The sequence below is a fragment of the Armigeres subalbatus genome, chromosome 1 (genome assembly GCF_024139115.2).
Source record: "Armigeres subalbatus isolate Guangzhou_Male chromosome 1, GZ_Asu_2, whole genome shotgun sequence".
Taxonomy (NCBI): Eukaryota; Metazoa; Arthropoda; class Insecta; order Diptera; family Culicidae; genus Armigeres; species Armigeres subalbatus.
In genome coordinates this window covers 216,744,934-216,770,444 of record NC_085139.1, presented here as the reverse complement: position 1 = coordinate 216,770,444, position 25,511 = coordinate 216,744,934, and the positions used below count along the sequence as shown (strand labels likewise).

The 25,511-nt window shown below is 38.3% G+C and overlaps 1 protein-coding gene across 2 annotated transcripts in view; it reads right to left on the bottom strand.

Moving 5' to 3' along the window:
* Positions 1-25,511, bottom strand: part of LOC134205768 (uncharacterized) — a 464,448-nt gene that overhangs the window by 383,092 nt on the left and 55,845 nt on the right. The window contains exon 2 of one of the 2 annotated variants that reach the window (XM_062681347.1): positions 20,077-20,088. The exons of the other annotated variant lie outside the window; for it this stretch is intronic. Coding sequence (XP_062537331.1) covers positions 20,077-20,088 — 12 coding nt within the window. The remainder of the gene's footprint in view (positions 1-20,076; positions 20,089-25,511) is intronic. 2 annotated transcript variants of the gene reach the window in all.

Here is a 25,511-nt window from a genome sequence, read left to right as displayed (position 1 = left end):
AAGACTCCGAGACATTTTCTTAATTCCTTATTAATGGGCTTCGTGGCCTTGCAACGTCAATCATCTAGTCATCATCGATTCTCGCCCCGGTAAGGAGAAAACTTTTCGTAAAAGCAAACAGTTCTGCACTGGTCCACTTGGTGTTGTGTGAATGCACTGTACGTTGTCTCATGCTAGATGTTAAGTGTTCTTTTTTTATCTTTTTTGATAATTCCATTAGGAAATTGTATATGGATGTTGGGTATGAAGCAAGAGAATCGATTTGAAGATTTAAATTGAATAATAATTTATGAATTAAGATTTTGAGTTTTGATTAAAAATTATATTTGGAGATTTATTCAGGATTCATAATTAAATGGAAATTGAATCTCATTTTTCGTATGAATCTGATTTAAAAGTTGGAAGTGCGTGTTGGCTCTTTTTCAGACAACAGAACGATCGCGCGATTGACCGAAATATTGTGTTCTGCATTGCACGGCCGTCAGTGCCTGTTTTGTCGTGTTTCTGCTCAGTGCTCAGTAAGCAGATAGTTCGCGCGGCCGAGTGAGTAAACAATTGGTGCGTGATCGGACGTGTTTCGTGTGTAAAATTCGAGTTTTTGGTTCTGTTTTCAATGTTCGGTTAATAAGTGTGGTTGTATATGATGCGAAACATTTGTAAGATGCAGGTTACTTTGTCCTCCTTTGGACGGTTCGTAAATAAATTGATGAATATATTTTAATAATTTTAATAATTTTTCAGCATATACTGTTATTGACAAACGCTCTATATTGTCGAATAGAGCTCCCTATTATTCACCTTACCCACTAACAATAATTTTCCTTCCCGAAACATCTATGAAGGTAGTATCGGTTCCTTGCATCTTCACTAGCAGATGTTGAACTAACATTCCTTCCCTTCTCTCCATGATTGTAAGGACGTGTCCAGGTATACAACTGCTACTGTATATGAAAAGGTACCAATTTGCGACAATATACAGTAGATTGCTCAATTGAGCATTGTATAGCCACCCACGATTTGAACACATACGCTATGCTATGCTAAAGCTGATTTTAAAGTTGGAGTTGAAGAAAATATTTGTAGATTAGAGCGAAGTTTGCCTTTGGGCTTAAATCCACCCCATATGGATTTGAGCCCAAAGACAAACTTCGCTCTAATTTTGCTTTTTTTTATTTGGAGATTGAATATTAAGATATTTTTGGCCAACATGTCTGGATATTCGATGTACAGTAAAACCTCCATGAGTTGATATTGAAGGGGTTGTCTTGGAAATTTTGAGATATGGAATGATTAATCCTTGTGAAGTTTTTTTTTAAATAGCGTAATTTGCTTCAATGAGTCGATATCAACTTATAGAACTTCGACTCATGGAGCTTTGACTGTAATAAAAATTTGAAAGATTAAAACGGAAGTAAGTTCGGTGGTAAGATTCGAAAACTTGGATATGGATTTGGATCGGATTTGAAGTGGATTTTGATCAGATTTGGATTTGATTTGGATTTGGATTGGATTTGAATTGAATTTGGATTGGATTTGGTTGGGATTTGGATCGAATTAGGATTTGATTTGGATTTGATTTGGATTTGGATTTGGATTGGATTTGGTTCGGATTTGGATTGAATTTGAATTGGATTTGAATTGGATTTGGATTGGATTTGAATTGGATTTGGATGGGATTTGGATTGGATTTGGATTTGGATTGGATTTGAATTGGGTTTGGATTGGATTTGGTTTGGATTTGGATTAGATTGGATTTGGATTGGATTTGAATTGGATTTGGAATGAAATTGGATTGTATTCGGATTGGATTTGGATTCGATTTGGATTGGATTTGAATCGTATTTGGATTGGATTTGAATTGGATTTGGATTGGATTTGGATTGGATTTTGATTGGATTTAGATTTGGATTGGATTTGGATTGGATTTGAATTGGATTCAGATTGGATTTGGATTGGATTTGGATTGGATTTGGACCAGTTCTTCACTGGCTAGGCTGACCAGATCTTTTCGTTGAAAAAACGGGACAAATGCGCTTGCAAAACAGGACATGTCTAAAAAGCTTGTGATAAAATTCAAGAGCTGTGAAATTTCCAAAATTAATGGGCTTAATTTTCATTTTCCGTGTAAGAAATTAGAAATATTTTAGAGTGAACCATTCATCACCATAACATTCTATTGTATTAAGTTAGTGGTGTAAAAATACTAAACTACAAGTATTTTACTCTTCAAAACGACGCTGACAAAAACACGAAGGAACAGTAAATTACGCATCTTTAAATATTTAAAATAATTATCCATTCTTAAATTTTATTTTGATCTACTCTTAGATAGATATGCAATGAGGATTTTATTATTGACCAATATAAAAAACTTTTCCAATTCTGAGCAAAAAAAAACAAACAATAGTCAAAATACCCTGTCTAAGGCGGTTTTGGCCATTAGAAGGCTAAGAAAAAATAGTTTTAAGAAAAAATGTCAAAAGGCAAATGGGATAAGCGCAATAGGGTGGTATTGTTGATTTCCCGTGCCAAATATTTTTTCCCTAAATATAAGTGGGAATAAAACTAAGAATAACAAAAATCTCTACAGGTAAAGATCATTAATAAAATATAATTTAAATTATTTCCATAAATATGGCTAGCGCATGAGAATAAATGTCAAATCTAATTAATTTACAGTCTTTTTTAATCGAAATTGATTTAAATGACGTGAAAAGTAGCCTCACAACTCGGGAATTTTGTCCATTGATTTTGTTCCCAATCCATGTGCTCCAAAAAAAGCAGGACTTGTGCAATTTCGTTGCAAAAAGTAAAAAAAAAAATCCTGTCCAATTAGTTCGAGATCCGAACTATATGCGCTGTAGTAAATACTCTCGAAAAACTGCCGAAAATGTACTCAAAAATGCCCAAGGGTAGTTTTGCCCCGGGGGTGCATATTACCCCAGTTTCCCCTAGCAGTTTTTGTTTTGGAAATATCAAGAAAACAATTAATTGGAATGTTATCAATTTGAATTCAGGTGCTGCGAGATACTAAGTTCATAATTTAAAAAATATAAATTGTTGAATTTGACATTTGAATGGGCCAATATAACAAAAATAAAAACTGCTAATTTTTTGAACAATTTGACCTAGTGCGTAATTTTTGAACGCGTCATGCGAAAAAAATAATACGTACACTGAACCCAATCATCATCCTCGTAAAGAAAGATTTGTCATCCAAGCTATCTCCAGAATGCATCTACTGGTTTTCATATGACAAAAATTACCATATGCGTCGCTTTCGTTAAATCAAAAGAGAATCATCTCCTGTTGAGATGACTGTGTTTTGATTTGAAAACATATTTTAATTTGTTTTTCGAATAGCACGCTATCCATCAGAATATAAACCCAGGCCCGGATGAAAAATGGTTTGAGCTTGCCCTACTACGATTTTTATTCAATTGTTGAATGATTTTCGGATGTTATTGGTGCTATTGATAGCTTTATGGTTGATATTCACCATTTTGAAAATAATTGTACAGCAGATCGCACTCTCTAGAGTTGAGAATTCAGTAAACATGCTGTATATTGGAAGATATAGGCCCGACACGAATTTCTGCGCGTTGGATAAAATTATACTTGAGCGGTAAGTTAGATAAAAAATTCATTTATCGATTTATTTCATTAATTTATTGTGAAATTGTTCCATTTTTCCAGGAACTGCCGGGTCCGATTACCTCGTGAAGCATTCCTGTAGTTGGCGAAAACTGTAATAATCCACGAAATTGCCTTAGCGAAAGTTCCGGTTTGTCCATGCACAGTTTATGTACCTATACCTTGATGCTATAATCCGGAATCACAGCAAGTTCGTTCAGATGTTCCGTATCCCGTCCAATGCTTGGCAGTGCCTCCTGCCCTCGCTCCTGCCCACTTTTCATTATTGCTGGAAATTGGAACCCTCTCCTTGATGTACAGATACGTAGCCGCAGGAATGTATTCTAGATGTTCCGAGTGCCATGCAGGTCCGCCTTTTCGTTGCTGAAATACGGAACCGCTGTCGCTAAGTGGCCCCATATGAGACAAGCATTTTCTTACTACTATTTTGTTAGATTATTTGGTCTTATTTTGAATAAATAACATGAGCTCCTAAAATTGTATTTTTTATCATATTTTTTAAAGTTCAGCAGGATTTGGAATAAGCTTGCACCCTCGCTTGCATCTGCTCCATGGCTAGTTTTCTTCCGAAATCCAAACGTAATGCATTTATTTATCACATTTCTATCATTTTAATCTTGATTTACAAATCATTTATATACCATCCGACAATTCATTTAGCCGTCGGATGAAGATCATTCAGATGCGTGTCTTCTGATGCCGAAAACGACCAAATGCTAATCATTCGGGATGTGAATGACATTCGTTAAGGGGCGGGAGCAATATACTTATCATTCACTTTTGTGAGGAAGCTTTCGTTCAGTGTAGTATGTGTAAATTTCTCGCTTAACTTTTCAAAAGGACCTAAGGAACATTTTTTCATGATTTAATTTGAATACTGCAATCAATAGCTTTCATGTTGTTATGTCGATTGCGCTTAACTTTTATTTCATCATATTTGTAGTTCACTACCAAAATTTCAGCTCAATCGGTCATCGGGGTACAAAGTTACAGCTTGTCAAAGTTGACCATTTTGTATGAAAAACGGCTTCCGCTGCTATTATTCTGAACACAGGTGTAGACATTTTCGTTTTTTTTTAAATCGAAAGAAATTTAAGCCCAAATATCGATCTACACAGATAAAAATATGTTGTGATTTTAAATGAATTTTCATGCACATATTTGGAGCATGCAAATAAACGCAATATTCAATCGATCTTACTGTTATTTTAAATCGAAATAAATTTAAACTAAGCTTCCCGTAAAATTCAATTGAATTTAATTGAATATCAAATGTTAATTCGTTGATTGAGACTAGCAACAATTTTACGCGTCGCACGATGGAGTAGCTAGAACAAATGGCTGGCCAAAAACCCATTCTCGTTTTTTGAACTTTTGCATGCTATTAAATTTTTAGAATATTCTTCAATATCGTCTCCATTAAGTGTCATTGAAATTTTTTCGTTTGTTCATTATTAGTGATAATGACAACCTATTAAAAATCATGTTATTTGATGGTTTTTAGCGTGCCGTTAGACAAAGATCATTTACCACTGCTGACAAATCCAAACAACACATGTAATGTTGTGTTTATAGTGCACAAAACATCATTTATGCCCTGCCCTAGGACCTCCATGAGTTGAAATGAATTATATTTAACATTAAGATTTGTTTTCATAAACATGAATAGAATGGAGTTTTTGACATTTTTTAACAAACTTCATTATTAAAAATGTAGAAGTACTCCGTCGTGTTCCGCTACGAAATTGTATACACATGAAAATATGGGCTTTCATATTTCTATTGCATCCTCATCCTATCTATCATCCTCACTCGTCCGCAAATGAATTTGCGAGTAACTTCAAAATAGGTTGTTTTCATACTTTCCGCCATTGTTGTCAACAGTATATAGGCAGAAAATTTTCGCAGTTAATTTTTTTTTCTGGTTTTCGAGGCATTTGACATGATTGAATACAATAGTAACATACTCTGTTTTTTTTTTTTTTGTTATTCATTCGTTCATTTGGTAGGCTCAAATGCTGTCGGGCGTTACGGAGCCGATTTAAAAAAACTTTTTAATACAATTTTGTAACCTAACGCTCAGATAATAATGTTAGTTTAGGGCATCTGCTGCTCATTTAAATTTCTACAAAGCATTGCGAGTGCTCCATTTTCTTTCGTCTCCTTCCCACTAATCAATTTTATGAAAAATCAAAATATCAATTGCATTGACAACAGATATGTAAATCTCGATATAACTTAAATTCAGTTTTCCGCGAGCGGCAATGGCCGCCAGCTTGCCTGCGGGTTAGTCTCTGATTTGACGTTTGTGGAGGTCAACTGCACCAACCGTTCCGAGTATTCTGACAAATGTGGCACATAAGAAGGTGCTGATGGAGTGAACTCGAGCCTTCTTATATATCACATTGATCAAAATGCTCGGAACGGTGGGTGCAGCTGACCTCCACAAACGTCAATTCAGAGACTAACCCGTAGGCAAGCTGGCGGCCATTACCGTTCACGGAAAACTGAATTTAAGTTATATCGAGATTTACATATCTGTTGTCAATGCAATTGATATTTTGATTTTTCATAAAATTGATTAGTGGGAAGGAGATGAAAGAAAATGGAGCACTCGCAATGCTTTGTAGAAATTTAAATGAGCAGCAGATGCCCCAAACTAACATTATTATCTGAGCGTTAGGTTACAAAATTGTATTAAAAAGTTTTTTTAAATCGGCTGGATACATTATAGTTGATATTATGTAGACAAGTAGGAACATAGACATAATATGGGGTAGGGAATGAAATGGGCAGGTGCCACTTCAAGCTAAATAGAAACAATTCGAATAAGCAGTCTACTTTGTCTTAAGTGAAGTAACCCACTTGAGGCAACATTGTAATTAGGATCAAAACAGGAAATTTTACAAATTGTCATCGTCCCGAAGTTTCCGATGCAACTGATGTTATGTGTGAGTAAACAGTGTTGGTTGTACGTGCTGGGAAGCTTTCGCTGCTAAAAATATCATAAGCTTGTGAAATAGATGTGAAAATCTAATGTTTTGTTTTGAGTCGATAAATGTTTACCTTTCTGTAATAGGCCCTTATCAAATGCTACGCAAGATTTTTCATTTTTCACGTTTCCCAAGAATTAAATACAAAAGCGAGTAAACAAATGAATTGTCATGGCGCTGCCGTTTTATTTTTGAACATATCAAGCAAGGTAATTTATCACTGGTAGGTAAATTTGCACCTGAAAAAATGTTCGAAAATCGATTGTCTCCATGTTTTTTGCATCATAGATGCAAAACCCACCAGAAAACGCCGAAATATAATTTTGGGCTAGTTACCCCTTAATGCGTCGTTGAATTTTCAAAACCATTTGCTGTGTACACTCAGAAATAAATTTATACTAAATAGTATAAAAATCATGCTAAATGGCTAAATGGCTATAGTTGGATTACCTTGGATATGAGGCTGGTTTCTAGGTTAGGTTTTTACATTTTCTTATAATTGAAAAAATAAAAGTTAAATTGAAGTACAGTTTATATTATTATTTTTATTAAAAAACATGCCATAGAAATGCTAATGTTATGCAATCGCTCATGGCACACTCTGAAGGGACAGAACCGAGGCTTAGTCGACTCGCTGAACTGGAATAAACTAGAAGTGTGCGGCTGGTCGTAATTATATGTGCTTGGATGTCTTCCACCGAGGATGGTAGAGCTCAAAGATCTGGGAAAACAACGGGCTGATTAAGACCCTGTACTTCGTTGACTTCCACCGATAATGGTTTGTTTAGCACCAGAATCGAAATGAACATTATTTCATTGGGTTAGATTTTTCCGCTCGAATCCCGACGATCTGGAAAAAAGTGAATTGATTATAGAAAAAAAGACCTCCAAATATAATCCAGGCTTACCAAAAAAAAACATGCGCATTCCAACGCAACTGGATGCCAACTTGATGAGGGCAGATTATTTCGATCAGATGATCCGCGGGAAACTCCACTAAATGCAACCATCTTGCGCCGTAGTTGGCTGAGAGCGCCAACTTCTCAGGAATGATCGGGAAATCCGAATGGTTCGGAGCGCGATGCCCAAGTGCATGGCACCGATTAAAAACGGGAAACATCAACATGGCCGGAGTTCCGCAGCTGTCGTCCTTGAGTAAGCCGTATGCACTTTTCTCTAGACGGAGGGCAACCGGAACACTCGCGACGGAACTGTTATTATTCTCGGCTGGACAGCAAAATTTACGACGAATATTCTACCGGCGATTACTGAGGCGGGCACTCTTTCGTAATTGTTCAACTGGTTTTGTGCGAATATTTACTGGGAAATAATGAAATTTTAAGAGCAACGTGCGGTGACTTGGTAAATGGAAAAATTATGATTTACAGAAGAAGAATGCAAATCAACAATATTTTCGCGTTATCCCGGTTTAGTATAATGTCTAATGATGCATAGTATACTTTTTAAACTAAGTAAAGAATAAACGTCGAAAATAACTTAAAAGATTAATTTCAAACCTTTCATGGCTTTATTTTATTTCTGAGTGTAGCCTCACAATTAACACCGACCCGGACCCGATTTTTTTTATCTCACAAACTCGTACCCGACCCGAACCCGATATTGTACTATTTTTTCAAACCCGAACCCAACCCGAACCCGTCGGGCTTAAGGGTTTCAAAACCCGAAACCCAACCATCTGCCCGGTATAAGGCGAAAGGAGTTGATAATGTCTTTTGTAAAAGAATAATCAGGTTTACAGCTCTCGAAGATTTCCACCGGATTGTATTTTAAATTAGGCCGAATTTCTAATTTTTCAAACGGAAACCCATAAATCCCGTTCATACACATGGGAACGATATTTGCAGACAAGCTCCTGATGTGTAAACTAGCCTTAATGTACGTCAGGACCTTAAATCAACCCTTTAAATTGACCAAATTTTCCCTCGGTTTGAAACTATCGCTAGCTCGATTTTATTCAATTGATTTATAAATTATTTTTTCATGTGGGTAGTCGTTTTTTACAGTGGATGATTTTAAAATATTCAGAATTATTCAGAAAGACTTCAAATGGTTTTTAATGTTTCAAAAAAAAAAAGATTGAAAATTATTTGGAAAAGCAAATTTAAAAAAAAGTTGAATCACATATTTCGAAAGATTCAAAAAGAATAATCGTAAATGAACTTAATCTGAAAATAAGATCGGCTGTCCTTGCGCTTCACTTTATTGACGGTGAGGCGTGAGCTAACTATCAGGAAATGCTTGCCTACCAAGTAACTAATTTCGTTTAAACCACTGATTAAATTGGCCAAATTGTAATGCCTCCGGAATAAGCAGAAAAAAATCGTTGAAATGAAACTGTATGAAAAAATCTCACGGAGATGCACCTGTTGTCATTAACTGTTAAAACTGTTAACTAAACTGTTAAAAAGTCGATCAATGGAAAATGTAAAAAGGCTTAGATAGCATTCTTTTAAAAGCAACACTAATAATAGAACATTTCTTTGATGGGTTTCGTTCACTATCTTTGTTGAGAGATGACCCGGCGGGGGCTGCAAATCTTTCTAATAAAGACACAAAAATATCAATTTCTATGTATTTGATTCTAGATTCGTGTCTGAAATATTGAATTCGTTTGAATAATATTTCAGAGCTCTTTGGTAGAATCAATGGAAAACGGGACAAATTAAATACGGTACGTTATGGTCAGCCTATCACTGGACCACTGGGTGTTGAGTGAATGTCCTGTACGTTGTTTCATGCTAGATGTTAAGTGTTCTTTTTTGATAATTCCATTAGGAAATTGTATATGGATGTTGGATATGAAGTAAGAGAATCGATTTGAAGATTCAAATTAAATAATAATGTATGAATTCAGATTTTAATTTTTGATTAAAAATCATATTCGGAGATTTATTCAGGATCCATAATTAAATGGAAATTGAATCTCATTTTTCGTATAAATCAGATTTAAAAGTTGGAGTTGAAGAAAATATTTGTAGATTAGAGCGTCTTTGGGCTTAAATCCTTATAGAGTTTTTGATTTTTTTTTTTGGTTTGGATATTGAATATGAAGATATTTTTGGCCAGCATGTCAGGATATTCGATGTACAATAAAATCTCCATGAGTTGATATTGAAGGGCAGTCTTGGAAATTTTGAGATATGGAATAGTAAATCCTTGTGAAGTTTTTTTTTCAAATAGCATAATTTGCTTCCATGAGTCGATATCAAGTTATGAAACATCGACTCATGGAGCTTTGACTGTAATAAAATTTTGAAAGAACTTCCGTTTTAAGTTATTTCGGTGGTAAGATTCGATAACTTGGATTTGGATTTGGATTGGATTTGGATTGGATTTGGATTGGATTTGGATTGGATTTGGATTGTATTTGGATTGAGTTTGTTTTCGATTCAGTTCGGATTCGGTTTAGACTTTTTGAAACTATTAGATAGTACATAAATTGTTCTGGTTTTATTTGAATGTGATTGAAATCGGACTCAATTAGCTTTCGAATAGTGTAGATTTGGGTTTGGATAAGGTAGACTTGGAGTAGTTTTAGATTTTTGATTTGTGTACGTTTTGAATTGGATTGGGATTGCATATAAACTGGATGGGGACCTCCCGTAGCCGTGCGGTAAAATGCGTAAACAAGAGCTTCTCACGTTGCTGTAGGCTAATTTGAGCCATCCCACGCAATGCAGTGCCATTTAATGGAAGAAGAGGATTTGCTGTTTCCATCAGTTGTTTTGGATTGCATGGGTGGGCTCAAATTAGCCCACCAGCGTCGTGAGAAGCTTTTGCTTCGCCCTTTGGAATTGTTGGTGCCGATTTGGTCGAACAGGATTTTTGGCCAAATAGGTTATTTGAAAAGTTAGAAATAAGGTGTGAAAAGTGAGACGTCTTACATTTCACTACTCATTTCCTACTTCACACTGTGAAAAGTGAGAAGTGAGGAGTGAGTAAATAGTAGCTTGAGACGTCTCACTTCTCACTTTCACAGTGAGAACTGAGGAGTGAGAAGTGAGACCTCTGACATCTCACTCCTTATTTCTCACTTCTCACTGTAAAAAGAGAGAAGCGCGAAGTGAGAAGTGAGACGTCTCACTTCTCATTTCGCACTTCTAACTTTTCACAGTGATATGTGAGAAATAAAAAGTGATAAGTGAGTAGTGAGACGTCTCACTTCTCATTTCGCACTTCAAACTTTTACAGTGATATGTGAGAAATAAAAAGTGATAAGTGCGTAGTGAGACGTCTCACTACTCACTCTTCACTCCTTATCATTTTTTTATTACTGTGAAAAGGAAAAAGTGTGAAGTTAGAAGTTCGACGCCTCACAACTCACTTCGCACTGGTTACTTTTCATAGTGAGAAGTATGAGATGAGGAGTGAGAAGTGAGACATTGTAAATACTCGCTTCACGAGTAAGAAGAGAGTATAAGTGGGCCTACCAAAAACGCCGCATACGTGACAACCTACTGCCTGCAATTTTCTGGTGTTTGCTTTGTTCGTGAGTATGGGCAGAGAAAAGACATAAAGTATGGCAGTATTTTTTTCGCGAGTAAAACTCACGGTAGCGAGTTTTTGTGTTTTTGCCTTTCTCGTACAACAAAGTTGTACCGAAAGGCTATACCGCCGCTAATCGCAAGTCGAGCATATCTGTATATGGCGTCCATATACAGATGTGCTCGACTTGCGATTAGCGGCAGTATATGACTACTCCAAAAAACAACTTTTGATAGAAGGCTCGGAGACCCATAGTGTTATATACCGATCGACTCAGTTCGACGAATCGAGGTGCAAAGGGCCGACTTGAAAGATCTCCATCCTGAGCGTTGCCCGGCTATCGCTTTAACCTGTTGCCAGGTTAGGTTTCGGTCGACTTCTTTTATTTCTTTATTGAGGCTTCGCCACCATGAGCCTCTGGGTCTGCCTCTACTGCGATGTCCCGCTGGGTTCCAGTCTAATGCTTGTTTACAGATTTCGTTTCCGCTCCTACGTAGAGTGTGGCCGACCCAGCCCCACTTCCGATCCCGAATTTCAGTTGTTATCGGCCTCTGGTGACAACGACGATGGAGCTCGTTGATTGAGATCCAGTTGTGAGGCCACCAGGCCCGAATTATATACCGCAGGCATCTGTTAATGAACACCTGCAGCCGTTGAGTGTTCTCTACTGATACACACCATGTTTCGCTAGCATATAACAGCACAGATTTCACGTTAGAGTTTGGTTTTTCGGTTATTTTGGTGCGTTCACTTATCTGCCTGTTTTTCCAGATATTTCTTAAACTCGCAAAGGCAGCCCTTGCTTTCTTGATCCGTGCGCCTATGTCGATCTTGGTACCGCCGTCTGACGCCATTTGGCTACCAAGATATTGGAAGCTTTCAACATTATCCACTGGTTGCCCGGCTACTGTGAAACTGGAAGGAGTCAGCGTGTTTACATCCAACGATTTGGTTTTGTTGACGTTGATGACTAAACCTGCCGAAGAGGAGCGCTCGCCAAGGTCGTTGACCTTACTCTGCATATCAGAGCGCCGTTGCGCGAGGAGTGCGACGTCATCAGCCAATTCGAAGTCGTTTAGGTGCTCCATGGTTATAGGCTGCCATAACAGCCCGCGGTTTGATTCACGGTCAATCGCATCTACCAGAATCTCATCGATTACGATGAGGAACAGTAACGGTGATAGAAAACATACTTGCCTCACACCAGCTACGACCCGGATAGGGTCGGACAGGACCCCATTGTGCAGCACTCTACACGAAAATGCCTCGTTCTGTGCTTCGATCAGGCCGATGATTTTCTCAGTAACCCCCTTGCGTCTCAGGGCGCCCCACATGTTCTCGTGATTGAGACGGTCAAAAGCTTTTTCGTAGTCAATGAATACCAAGTAGAGGGGCTCTTGGAATTCGTTAACCTGCTTCAGAATGATGCAGAGCGTGACAATATGGTCCACACATGATCTTCTGGCACGGAATCCGGCTTGCTGCCGCCGAAGAGTCGCATCGATCTTCTCCTGAATCCGGGCTAGAAAAATTTTGCATAGAACTTTGAGAACAGTACACAGCAACATAATGCCTCGCCAGTTATCGCATACAGTCAGGTCACCTTTTTTGGGCACCTTCACTAAGATACCTTGCATCCAGTCGACCGGGAAAGTTGCGGTATCCCAGATATTACGAAATAAACGATGCAGTAGTTGAGCGGATTTCATGGGGTCAGCTTTGAGCATCTCGGCTGATATACGATCGACCCCTGGATAGAGGTGTGCACCGCCGCGCCACGCCGCCGCCGCCAACAGTTTTTGGCACAACGCCGCCGCCGGCATTTTTGCATCGGCGCGCCGCTGTTTAAAATTTTGTCACGCCGCTGATCTATATTTTTCCACGCCGATTCAAATTTCAAGAAGTCCGCAGAATTTTCCATGGAAATTTTGAAGATTCAGGTAAAAAAGAATTCCAACTCGAAAATTTCCTAGACCTGATCGGGATTCGAACCCAGCTACCTTCTGCATGGTTTTGCTTTATGGCCCTGACTCGTAAATTAGTTCATCCAGAAATTGCTTCAATCATTCAATCAAAAATTCCTTCAGGTATTCCTTCGAAAATTCCTCCAGGAAATGAAATTGGAAATTCCTTCAAAGAGACATTCTAAGAATTGCTTCGAAAAAATTTCCCTCAGGAATTCCTTCGGAACTTCCTCCAGAATTCCATAAAAAAATCCTTTAGGTATAAAATTTTGCAGATATTCCTTTAAAATTTCTTCAAAAATTCGATTGATTTTAATTAGTAATTTCTTTAGAGGAACTTTAGTAAACTTCTTCAACAATTGTCCCGGAAACTTGTTTGGGACTTTCTTAAAGAATTCCTTCAGAACTTCGTACGGATATTCCTTCAGAAAATCATTTGACGATACCTTTGTAAATTCTTACGAGTTCCTTTAGCATATTCCTCGGAAATTTTAATGTCTTTATTAATGAGATTTTCAGCCCACAACTGGCTCATATCAGATTCCTCGGAAATGTTTTAAGGAATCCCTTCAGAAATTCGTTCGGAAATACAGATGATGAAAAAGTACAAAACTGCTAAATCGCATCTTCCATATGAAACTTTTTAAAAATCTAATAAATTAAAACATCATCGTATCTTTCTGAAATTTTGCTCATCGTTCGCTGAATTACCGATGGAAAACCGTAAAGCGATTTAGTTTGATTGAAACATTGTTTAGTTTTGATTTCTTAGTGGGTCTGTTATGCGGATACTTTCAATATGGGGCTATGACTTGTTATTTTTTCACTCATGTGCATGAAAAATCGCAGTTTTTATTATGATTTATGGAAGTACATAAGAAATGGGCCCTATTCATTGAGTTAACGTGACGAAATTTAAAATTGACTTTTATGCGAGTGGGGGCAGTATTATGCCAAAAAACCTGCAGCCAAAAAACCGGTAGTATAAGTGTCAAGTCGATGTTGTTGAAGTAACCAACCATACACTACAACATTATAGACAGCATGTGCCGAGCCAAGTTAAGCTTAATGAAGCCAAATGATTTTAAATGTCAAAACAATTTTAAAGGTTACAGCGCCTCTAGCATTTTAGTACTTATGCTCTACTGAGAATACATTCGGAAGATGCTTCTGATTTTTTTGAAATCCTTGGGGACTTTTTTGGAATTTATTCAAAAATTTATTTACGTAAACACCTTAAGGAATTGTTCTGGATATTCTTAGGAAAATTCCTTTGGAGGTGCCTTCGGAAATTCCTTTACGAATTTCTGTGGAAATTTTAATAAATTCCTTCAGGAATTTTTTTGGTAATTATTTCTAGAATTCCTAAAGGAGATTTTTTTCGGTATTTGTTTTGAGGAATTCCTCCAGTAACTTCTCCGGAATTTTTCTCGGTCATTTCTAGAGAGTTTCTCTTCTACAAATTTCTTTGAACATTCGGAAATTCTCTTAAAATTTCCATAGAAATTGATTTCGAAATTCCTCCGGGAATCTATTTATAAATTCATTTTGGAATCCTTCTTAGGAATTCTTTGAATTTTTTGTTTTGAGAATTGGTTCGAAATTCTGGGAATTCCTTGGAAAATCCATTTAATATTCCATCGAAAATTCCGTTAGCAGAAATTCTTCACAAATTCCTTTAGAATTTTTTTCTCTTGAAAATCTCTTCATGTTCTACCGCGGGAATTCTTTAAAGAATCCTTTCAGAAATTCCTCCTGTATTACCTTTAGAAATTCCTCCAGGAATTCATTCGGGGACTCATCTTACTAAACGCCAGAAATAATTTTGAAAATTACGCTTATAATTCCCACGACACGTGATTCTTTTGTAAAACCATCCGAAAATTCTTTTGAAAATAGATCCAGAAATTTCTTCGAAAGTTCTTCCAGGAAATGCCTTGAAATCCTTAATTATTATATATTTTTTAATACATTCAAGAAGAATTTCCGAGCGAATTCTCTGAACATTTTACAAACAAAACCGAATTTATTTCCCGAATTAATGCTTAGCTCTCTCTAGGTATTGCTTCGGGAATTATTCAGAAACTCCTTTGAAGCTGGATAAATGTGTTTTGTCCATAGATAGGAACAACGATCCATACGTGTCCAATTCTTAAATTTGTTTTTTTTTTCATGTTTGAAAGTAGTCAACCTGTGGAAATTCTGGAAAATTCCGAAAAACTTTCCATGCAAATTTTAAAAAAATCTCGTGCCAATTAGAATAAATTTCCTATTAAAATTCCTAACAATTTCCATAGAAATCGAATTTTTTTTCTCATTCTGAAAATTTCTAGAAAATTTCTGGTGAAAACTCCAGCGAGTTTCCCGTAAAAACTCCTTAGAGTCTCCCGCGGATGTTCCGAAAAATGTTCAGTGTAAATTTGACAAAATATTTTGTTGAGTATTCTGGAGTACAAAATTTAGAACAATTTCTCATGCAAATTTTGAATTCTTTTCCCCTGAAATTGCAAACAATTTTCCTTGGAAATTACAAAGAGCTGCAAAGTAGTTCCTGTGGAAAACTCAAAAATAATTTCCAATAATGTATATTTTGAAAAAAAAAAAAAAATCTGGAAAAGATACTCCCGTTGATGTCTTAAAAATATCCCGAAAAAATGAAAAAAAAAACATCGAGAAATTAAAAAAAAAATCACCACGCCGATTCACGCCGCCGCCGCCGCCGGTTAAAATGGCTTTCGGCGTGACGCCGAAAACGCCGCCGCCGCCGACCAAAATTCTGACAAACGCCGCCGCCGTCGATTTTCTGACCGGCGCACACCTCTACCCCTGGAGCTTTATTCGATTTCATGCTTTGGACGGCTGTTTAAATCTCTAGCAGTGATGGAGCTTCGGTTTTGACGCGTGTTATACGTCGGATCCTAGGCAGATCATGCCAAGGTGGTGATGGCCTGGCTGGCACTTGAAAAAGTTGTTCGAAGTGCTCGAACCAGCGTTTCAGCTGGCCAGTTGGGTCAGTCAATAACTGATAATTCGCGTCTTTCACAGGCATCGTTACATTCATCTCCGCCCCGCTTAAGCGTCGTGAGATATCGTAGAGGAGGCGAATGTTCCCGGTTGCGGCGGCACTCTCTCTCTCCTTCGTCGGCCAGAGAGTCTGCCCACGCTCGCTTGTCCCGTGGACATGAGCGTTTTACTTCCTTCTGAAGAGCCGCGTATCGTTGACGGGCTAAGACTTTGGCTCCTCTGGTTCTCGATCGCTCTATCGCGGCTTTGGCTTCTCTTCGCTGCTCTATCTTCCTCCAGGTCTCATCGGTGATCCATTGTTTTCTCTGGGTGCGCAGTTCGCCCAGATTGTTCTCGCTGGTGGCGATGAAGGCATTCTTGATGGCGGTCCATTGGTCTTCCACGCTGCCACCTTCCGGAATATCTGCAGCACGCGTCTCCAGTTCTTCAACGAAGGTTCCATTGTTTGCTATTGAAAATTGACCCGATCGGACATTGCATTTCGGAATTATTGAAAAATCATTGTTTTTTCCCAAGGCCCCCCCCCCCTTGGAAAAAAATCGCAATTTTTTTTTTTTCAGGTATGGTGGGAATGCATAGTAGGGGAAATGACGGCTTTGGCAGGTTTTGTTCTATTATTTGCAGGAGGGTTTTCTATAACCAAATATGCTCAAATTTGTCCTTAACATTCTTTGCATATCAAAGAATATTGTGGCCAAATTTCATAAAATTTAGTCAACAAAAACCCTCCTGACAATAATAGAACAAAACCTGCCAAAGCCGTCATTCTCCATAATTAATGCAAAAACATGCAACATAATAGAAAATATGCGATCTATTCCCCTAAAGTGCTTTTTTGACCTTACTTAAGTGATTTTTTCAGTACATTTTACGATACACGAGACAGGCATCATCGCCGCTAGGTGGATTAATCTGTTTTTTGTAATAGAATGGATAAATTTAACTTAAGATAAAGACAATAACAATAAACAAGTGTGTTCTTGATCGATCATCCTTGTTCCGAAGTTAACTCGAATGACTCACGAAGCTCATTTTTCGGGAAAGGAAGACAAGCAAAAAGCAAAATAAATGTTCGCGAGTATTTTGCATTGCCTACGGTTCGTTTTATGAGGAAGGTTCACAGAATTCCACCACTGCCTATTCGGCCAAATGATCTAATTGGCTATCTGGCCCTTTCGGCCAAATGGTCTGTTCGGCTAAATGGTATATTCGGCCAAACAACTTTCTGCCTAGTGGCCTTCGGCCAAATAGCATTCAGTCGAACGGTATTCGGACAAACGGCTCTTCTCTCAATTTAGTTTAGGTTGAAGAATTTATTAGTTTAGGAATATTTTAAAAATTAATGCTCTTCGTTTAAAATTCTGACCCTCTGTCCTTGAAATAATTTATGTAAAGAGTGTTAAGTGTATAATTTTAACTTTTTGAGCACTTCAGATAAGCATATAATGAAAAAGAACTTTTTTTTTTTTGTGTCTTTATTAAGGAGACTTTCAGAAGAAGAACTAATAAATATTATTTACAATTTCAACATGTTTAGTTTTACTTAATTTTCAGAGATTGGCTTTCAGTCACGGCCCGTAATAGCTTTGACAATTTTACTTCTTCGCCAACGATTCGATCCGGGGATTGCATCTTCTTCGGGGATCGATGGCAGTCATTTTTATTACCTCTACTTTTCCACGGTTTTTTTTGGTAATTTATTTCAAGCAAAGTGAATCGAACATGCAATAAATTTTAACCTTTTGGCTGTCATTAATAATGATCTCTTCAAACGGTTTTAGTTTCAGTTCAAACATTTCAACCGTCCCGATTGTGCGTTACCCGGTGAGGGGGGGTCTACATCTGTTGCGCTCCCTACCTAACCCAATACTACCAAAGATATCTTCACAAGTGTCAGATATTCGTTTGCCCTGGCTTAAAAAATAATGAAGCAAATTTGAGAAGAAGTTTAGAACTGCCAACTGACTGACTATTGTCGTGGCAAAAGGCTGATTCTTCTCTTCTTCTTCTATTGGGCCATTCTGGGAAACCAAGCTTAATTTTCTACAGTTCGAAAGAAATTTCTTTCGGAAGGAGTTTTTCTAATCATTTTAATGATGTCTCTTTGAGTCTTCATTCCATCAGTGCTACAGCCAGCTGACTTACCACAACATGCGATAGTATAATTGATGTCTTGTGTATATAATATTATTGTTATTTCTTTTGTTGCTTTTTTGAGCTTGTAGGAGAAATGAAAAACCGACTGGAAAAAACTGACACTTTATCTGATGTAATTCGATGTATATTGTATAAACCCAGGCATAGGGGAAAATCGATACAATCACGCATTCTGGTTGTAGAAAGAAGCTAGTTGACTACAACAGTGCCATACTGCCATTAATTGATTTGAATTAGCATTTTCCTCTGCAGATCAACTCGTACAGTAGGACATTGGATGTTGCTGATTTGGCTGATATTTCCAATCTTCTGAACTTCAATTGCAAAAAAAATTAGTTGTAGCAATATAGCTGGACGCAGTTATATACATAAAATGTAAGTTACTTGAAAACCTTGCAGTTATAAACTGTAAAAGTTGCTCAATAGAGAAGGTACTAAAGAAAAGTAAAGAAAGGGTAAGTAACAACGTTGAAAAGAATGCACTTTCATTGTTTTTATACAATCAAGAACCACCTTTCAACATGCTTCAAAAACTGATTACCTCTCAAGTGTTAAATTGTTCCGGTTTCCTCTAATGAAAGCCAACGCGCACACAATCATGCTTGGTCGGAGCATCTTTCGGTTTCCACCTTAATTCATTCTCTCATGGTACGGATCGGTGGTGCAGTCTGGCTGCTTCAAAGGACTTGCAACCCATCATTGGCACCATTCGAAACTGAACCGATAATGGAAGGCAGTAACCCAAACGGGAGAAGGAAAGTTCAATTTCCTCTTCCACACACCGCTTATCCTTTTTTCATCATCCTCGCCGTCTGTAGCTTTGAAAAGAAAACGAGCGCTCGTTCGTTATCAATCAGGCGGAAGATGATGCCACTGCCGTTGCTGCTGCTGCTACTGTTGTAAAAGAAAAGCTTCGCTTCAGATGTCGCGCAGCATGTGGAAGACGAAATCTCGCAGATAATGGAACCCGGTAAAATATCAATCGAAGAAAAGTACGTCACTCATTGGAGGATGGGCGGGTGGCGGCGACATTCCTTCGATATCTAAGCCAACCGGAAATGGGAAAAAGTTTATGCACTAACTAAACGGTTGTGGATCCCGGCATCGATTGAGAAGCGGCAGCAGCAGTCAGGTCGACACGCTGCTGCCGGCCGGATCCTTTCGCTTTTGAATGAATAGCAATCTTTGAAGTGGGTAGGGCATGGGTCTCTTTTCAGAGAGATGAGGACGACAAACGGAGACACGGCGGCACGTGACGATGATGATGTTTGCCCAGTTCATGTACCGTAAACTGGGGGTTGGTTCATACTTTCTTTAGTGAACAACTACTTTTGATAACTGCTTCTATTAGGACAGATTTTGTGGCAATTTCGAATGACTTTATAAAAATATTGACAACGACTGGAAGCAAGCATAACCCATGGAAGGGTACTTTTTCTCCCAAAAGCTGTCGAACAAAACATCTTTCTCGATAAACAAATCACAAACATCCACAAACAAGTCAGAGCATGTTTGTCTCAAAAACGTCCACCTTGCTCGAAGTTAGGAGTACTTTCTACAAAGTGTGGTTGATTTCCCGGCCTACAAACTACAACGGTTTGCTTGATGTCTCTGTTCGCAGATGGCACCTCATTCCACACCTTGTGCTAAATCCGTGACGTGCTAACCACTAATTTGTATCACATTATTTTTTTACTCCGGATCTGAAACCAATGTCACCTCGCATTACGGTACTGACTCACGCACTCGGTGTGGTAGGATGGAATCTGGCCCCTTACCGTTCGGTTGCCCTGAAAGTGAAGACGAAAGGAAATGTTTCAATTAGACACGAGCTTATTTAGATCAAATTGAATCTGTTTGCAGATCTAATGGGGGCAAATATGAAATCGAGACCGTTTGACAATTAAAATTCGGATGCTTGCATGATTCACAGGGAGGATAACGATTTGTAACCCATTTCTTGGAAATCCATTCGAACCCTTTTGAAATCTCAGCTCGGTGGAATCAATCAACAAGAAGCTCCATCTTTGATCGACATATCCTCGACGTCGGAGTCATATATTTCTCTTTTCACAGAGGCCATAACAGAAGGACGATGATGACAGCAAGGATGACGACCGTGGCCGCCCAGATCAAAATTTGTCATTAGCAGACATGTTTCGTTCAATAGAACCATTTTCGAGTGATGGATCCGGAATGGAATGAAATTGAATTTCTTGCTCCGGCGTTTCCATTTTCACTCCTCCGCATCGCATGACACGATATCTTCCGGGTGAGATGACATAAATTGGGATGTTGTGATCTGCCGAGTGGCATTCTTTCACCGCGGGGATCGAGCAATCGAAAAGCCTTCAGCAATGCCGACCCGGTACTGCTTGCCGGTGTGAGATTCCACTAGTTTTGCCACCTCACAAAAAAGCGAATGTTGGTCTTTTCTGGTTTGGTTGTTGGATTTCTATTTCGGAGATGATAAGGATTTTGTCGTGTTTGAAGTCTGCATGACGGAGCACTTGTTTGATCTGGAACGTAATCGATTTTTGGCATGCCCATAGATGATGAATGTATTGAGGGTGGACTGCGGAATGAGAGTCTTCGTTTCTCCGTTTAAAGTTGTTCAACCAACATTGAGGTTCAAAATTCCTAACATGACTAAAACAGTTATTCGTATTTATGTGGAGATCCGAATCAGAAACCTTAAACTTGAATTTCAGTTTGAATTTAGGTTTGCATTATTTTGTATTTGCACTTTCACTTGAGCTTTCACAATTGAATCTTGGACTTTGTTTTGGTTTTTGGGAACTTTGTTTGCATTTGAATTTAACAAAAAAGTGCGTTTTGAGTTGGATGTAAATATTAAATTCCAATCGTTGAGATCTGAACCTAGATTTATAAATGGATTTGAATTTGTATTAGCTTTTAAATTTAAATGAAATTTTGACTTCCATTTGAATTTGCCGAGATTTTTTATTCTGAATTGGATATCGTTTTAGGTAAGATTTGAATTGCAGTTTTATTAAAATCTAATCAGAAATTTTATATGTTTTGTATTGAATTTGAATTGGATTCGGATTTGGATAAGATTTGAATTGGATTTGAATTGGATTTGGATTGGATTTGGATTGGATTTGGATTGGATTTGGATTGGATTTGGATTGGATTTGGATTTGGATTGATTTGATTGACTGACTGGACATCCAAACCAACCAAACCAAACCCAAATCAAATCCAAACCAATCCCAAACCAATCCAAACTAATCCAAACCAATTCGAATCCAATCCAAATCCAAACCAATCCAAACCAATCCAAACCAATCCAAATCCAACCCAAATCAAACCAAACCAACCAAACCAATCCAAACCAACTGAATCCAATCCAAACCAAACCAATCCAAACCAATCCAACCAAACCAAAACCAAATCCAATCCAAACCAATCCAAATCTAATCCAAACCAATCCAAACCAACCAAACCAACCCCAAACCAATCCAAACCAATCCAAACCAATCCAAATCAACCAAACCAATCCAAACCAACCAAACCAACCAAACCAACCAAACCAACCAAACCAATCCAAACCAACCAAACCAATCCAAACCAACCAAACCAACCAAACCAATCCAAACCAATCCAAACCAATCCAAACCAATCCAAACCAATCCAAACCAATCCAAACCAATCCAAACCAATCCAAACCAATCCAAACCAATCCAAACCAATCCAAACCAATCCAAACCAATCCAAACCAATCCAAACCAACCAAACCAATCCAAACCAAATCCAAACCAACCAAACCAATCCAAACCAACCAAACCAATCCAAACCAATCCAAACCAACCAAACCAATCCAAACCAATCCAAACCAATCCCAAACCAATCCAAACCAACCAAACCAATCCCAAACCAATCCAAACCAACCAAACCAATCCAAACCAATCCAAACCAATCCCAAACCAATCCAAACCAACCAAACCAACCAAACCAATCCAAACCAATCCAAACCAACCAAACCAATCCAAACCAATCCAAACCAACCAAACCAACCCAAACCAATCCAAACCAATCCAAACCAACCAAACCAAACCAACCAAACCAATCCAAACCAATCCAAACCAATCCAAACCAATCCAAACCAACCAAACCAATCCAAACCAATCCAAACCAACCAAACCAACCAAACCAATCCAAACCAATCCAAACCAATCCAAACCAATCCAAACCAACCAAACCAATCCAAATCCAATCCAAACCAACCAAACCAATCCAACCAAACCAATCCAACCAATCCAAACCAACCCAACCAAACCAACCAAACCAATCCAAACCAATCCAAACCAATCCAAACCAACCAAACCAATCCAACCAAACCAATCCAAACCAATCCAACCAATCCAAACCAATCCAAATCCAATCCAAATCCAATCCAAACCAACCCAAACCAATCCAAACCAATCCAAACCAAACCAAACCAATCCAAACCAATCCAAACCAACCAAACCAATCCAAACCAATCCAAACCAATCCAAACCAATCCAAACCAAACCAAACCAACCAAACCAATCCAAACCAATCCAAACCAATCCAAACCAAACCAATCCAAACCAATCCAACCAATCCAAACCAATCCAAACCAATCCAAATCCAATCCAAATCCAATCCAAACCAATCCAAACCAACCAAACCAATCCAAACCAATCCAAACCAAACCAAACCAATCCAAACCAATCCAAACCAATCCAAACCAAACCAAACCAACCAAACCAACCAAATTCAAACCAAACCAACCAAACCAACCAACCAATCCAAACCAACCAAACCAATCCAATCCAAACCAATCCAAACCAACCAAACCAACCAAACCAATCCAAACCAACCAACCAAACCAAACCAACCAAACCAATCCAAACCAATCCAAACCAATCCAAACCAATCCAAACCAATCCAAACCAACCAAACCAATCCCAAACCAATCCAAACCAATCCAAACCAACCAAACCAATCCAAACCAATCCAAACCAATCCAAACCAACCAAACCAACCAAACCAATCCAAATCCAATCCAAACCAACCAAACCAATCCAAATCCAACCAAACCAATCCAAACCAACCAAATCCAATCCAAACCAATCCAAACCAACCAAACCAATCCAAACCAACCAAACCAATCCAATCCAAACCAATCCAACCAAACCAAACCAATCCAAACCAATCCAAACCAATCCAAACCAATCCAAACCAATCCAAACCAACCAACCAACCAAACCAACCAAACCAATCCAAACCAATCCAAACCAATCCAAACCAATCCAAACCAACCAAACCAACCAAACCAACCAAATCCAATCCAAACCAATCCAACCAATCCAAACCAACCAAATCCAACCAAACCAATCCAAACCAATCCAAACCAATCCAAACCAATCCAAACCAATCCAAACCAATCCAAACCAACCAAACCAATCCAACCAACCAAACCAACCAAACCAATCCAAACCAATCCAAACCAATCCAACCAAACCAAACCAATCCAACCAACCAACCAACCAAACCAATCCAAACCAACCAAACCAATCCAAACCAACCAAACCAATCCAAACCAATCCCAAACCAACCAAACCAACCAAACCAACCAAACCAATCCAACCAATCCAAACCAATCCAAACCAATCCAACCAACCAATCCAAACCAATCCAAACCAATCCAAACCAACCAAATCCAACCAATCCAACCAAACCAACCAATCCAACCAATCCAAACCAATCCAAAACCAATCCAAACCAATCCAACCCAATCCAAACCAATCCAAACCAACCAAACCAATCCAAACCAATCCAAATCCAATCCAAACCAATCCAAACCAATCCAAATCCAATCCAACCAATCCAATCCAACCAATCCAACCAATCCAAATACAACCAAACCAATCCAAACCAATCCAAACCAATCCAACACCAATCCAAACCAATCCAAACCAATCCAAACCAACCAAACCAATCCAAATCCAAATCCAACCAAACCATCCAAATCCAATCTCAAACCATCCAAATCCAATCAATGGACCGATTCTAAACCATTCTAAAATCCATCCTGACCTGATCCTGATCTGACCTGACTGACCTGGATTGAACCTTCCTGACTGACTTGGAACCCATTCAATTCCGCTTGATTGACTCCAATTCGATCTGACGCATCTGGTTTGATTTGGACTTTGAATGATCAACCTGAACTGACTGAACGACCTTTGGCTTGGGATTTGACCTGACCCAAATCCAACCAAACCAACCAAACCCAATCCAAACCAACCAAACCAATCCAAACCAATCCAAACCAACCCAAACCAATCCAAACCAACCAAACCAAACCAAACCAACCAAACCAACCAAACCAACCAAACCAATCCAAACCAATCCAAACCAATCCAAACCAATCCAAACCAATCCAAACCAATCCAAACCAACCAAACCAAACCCAACCAAACCAATCCAAACCAATCCAAACCAACCAAACCAATCCCAAACCAATCCAAAACCAATCCAAACCAACCAAACCAATCCAAACCAACCAAACCAATTCAACCAATCCAAACCAACCAAACCAACCAAACCAAACCAACCAAACCAACCAAACCAATCCAAACCAATCCAACCAACCAAACCCAAACCAACCAAACCAATCCAAACCAACCCAAACCAATCCAAACCAACCAAATCCAATCCAACCAATCCAAACCAATCCAAAGACAAATCAATCAAACCAATCCAAACCAATCCAAACCAACCAAACCAATCCAAACCAATCCAAACCAATCCAAACCAATCCAACCAATCCAAATCCAATCCAAACCAATCCAAATCCAATCCAAACCAATCCAAATCCAATCCAAATCCAATCCAAACCAATCCAAACCAATCCAAACCAACCAAACCAATCCAAACCAATCCAAATCCAATCCAAACCAATCCAAACCAATCCAAATCCAATCCAAACCAACCAAATCCAATCAAAATCCGAATCCAATGACCAATCCAGATCCAATCCAAACCAATTCAATTCCAATTCCAAACCAATTCATTCTAACTAATCCAAGTTCAATCCAAACTAATTCAAATTCACCAAACCAATTCAATTAATTCAAATTCATTCAATTAATTCAAACCAATCCAAACCAATCCAAACCAACCAAATTAACCAATCCACCAATCCAATTCACCAACC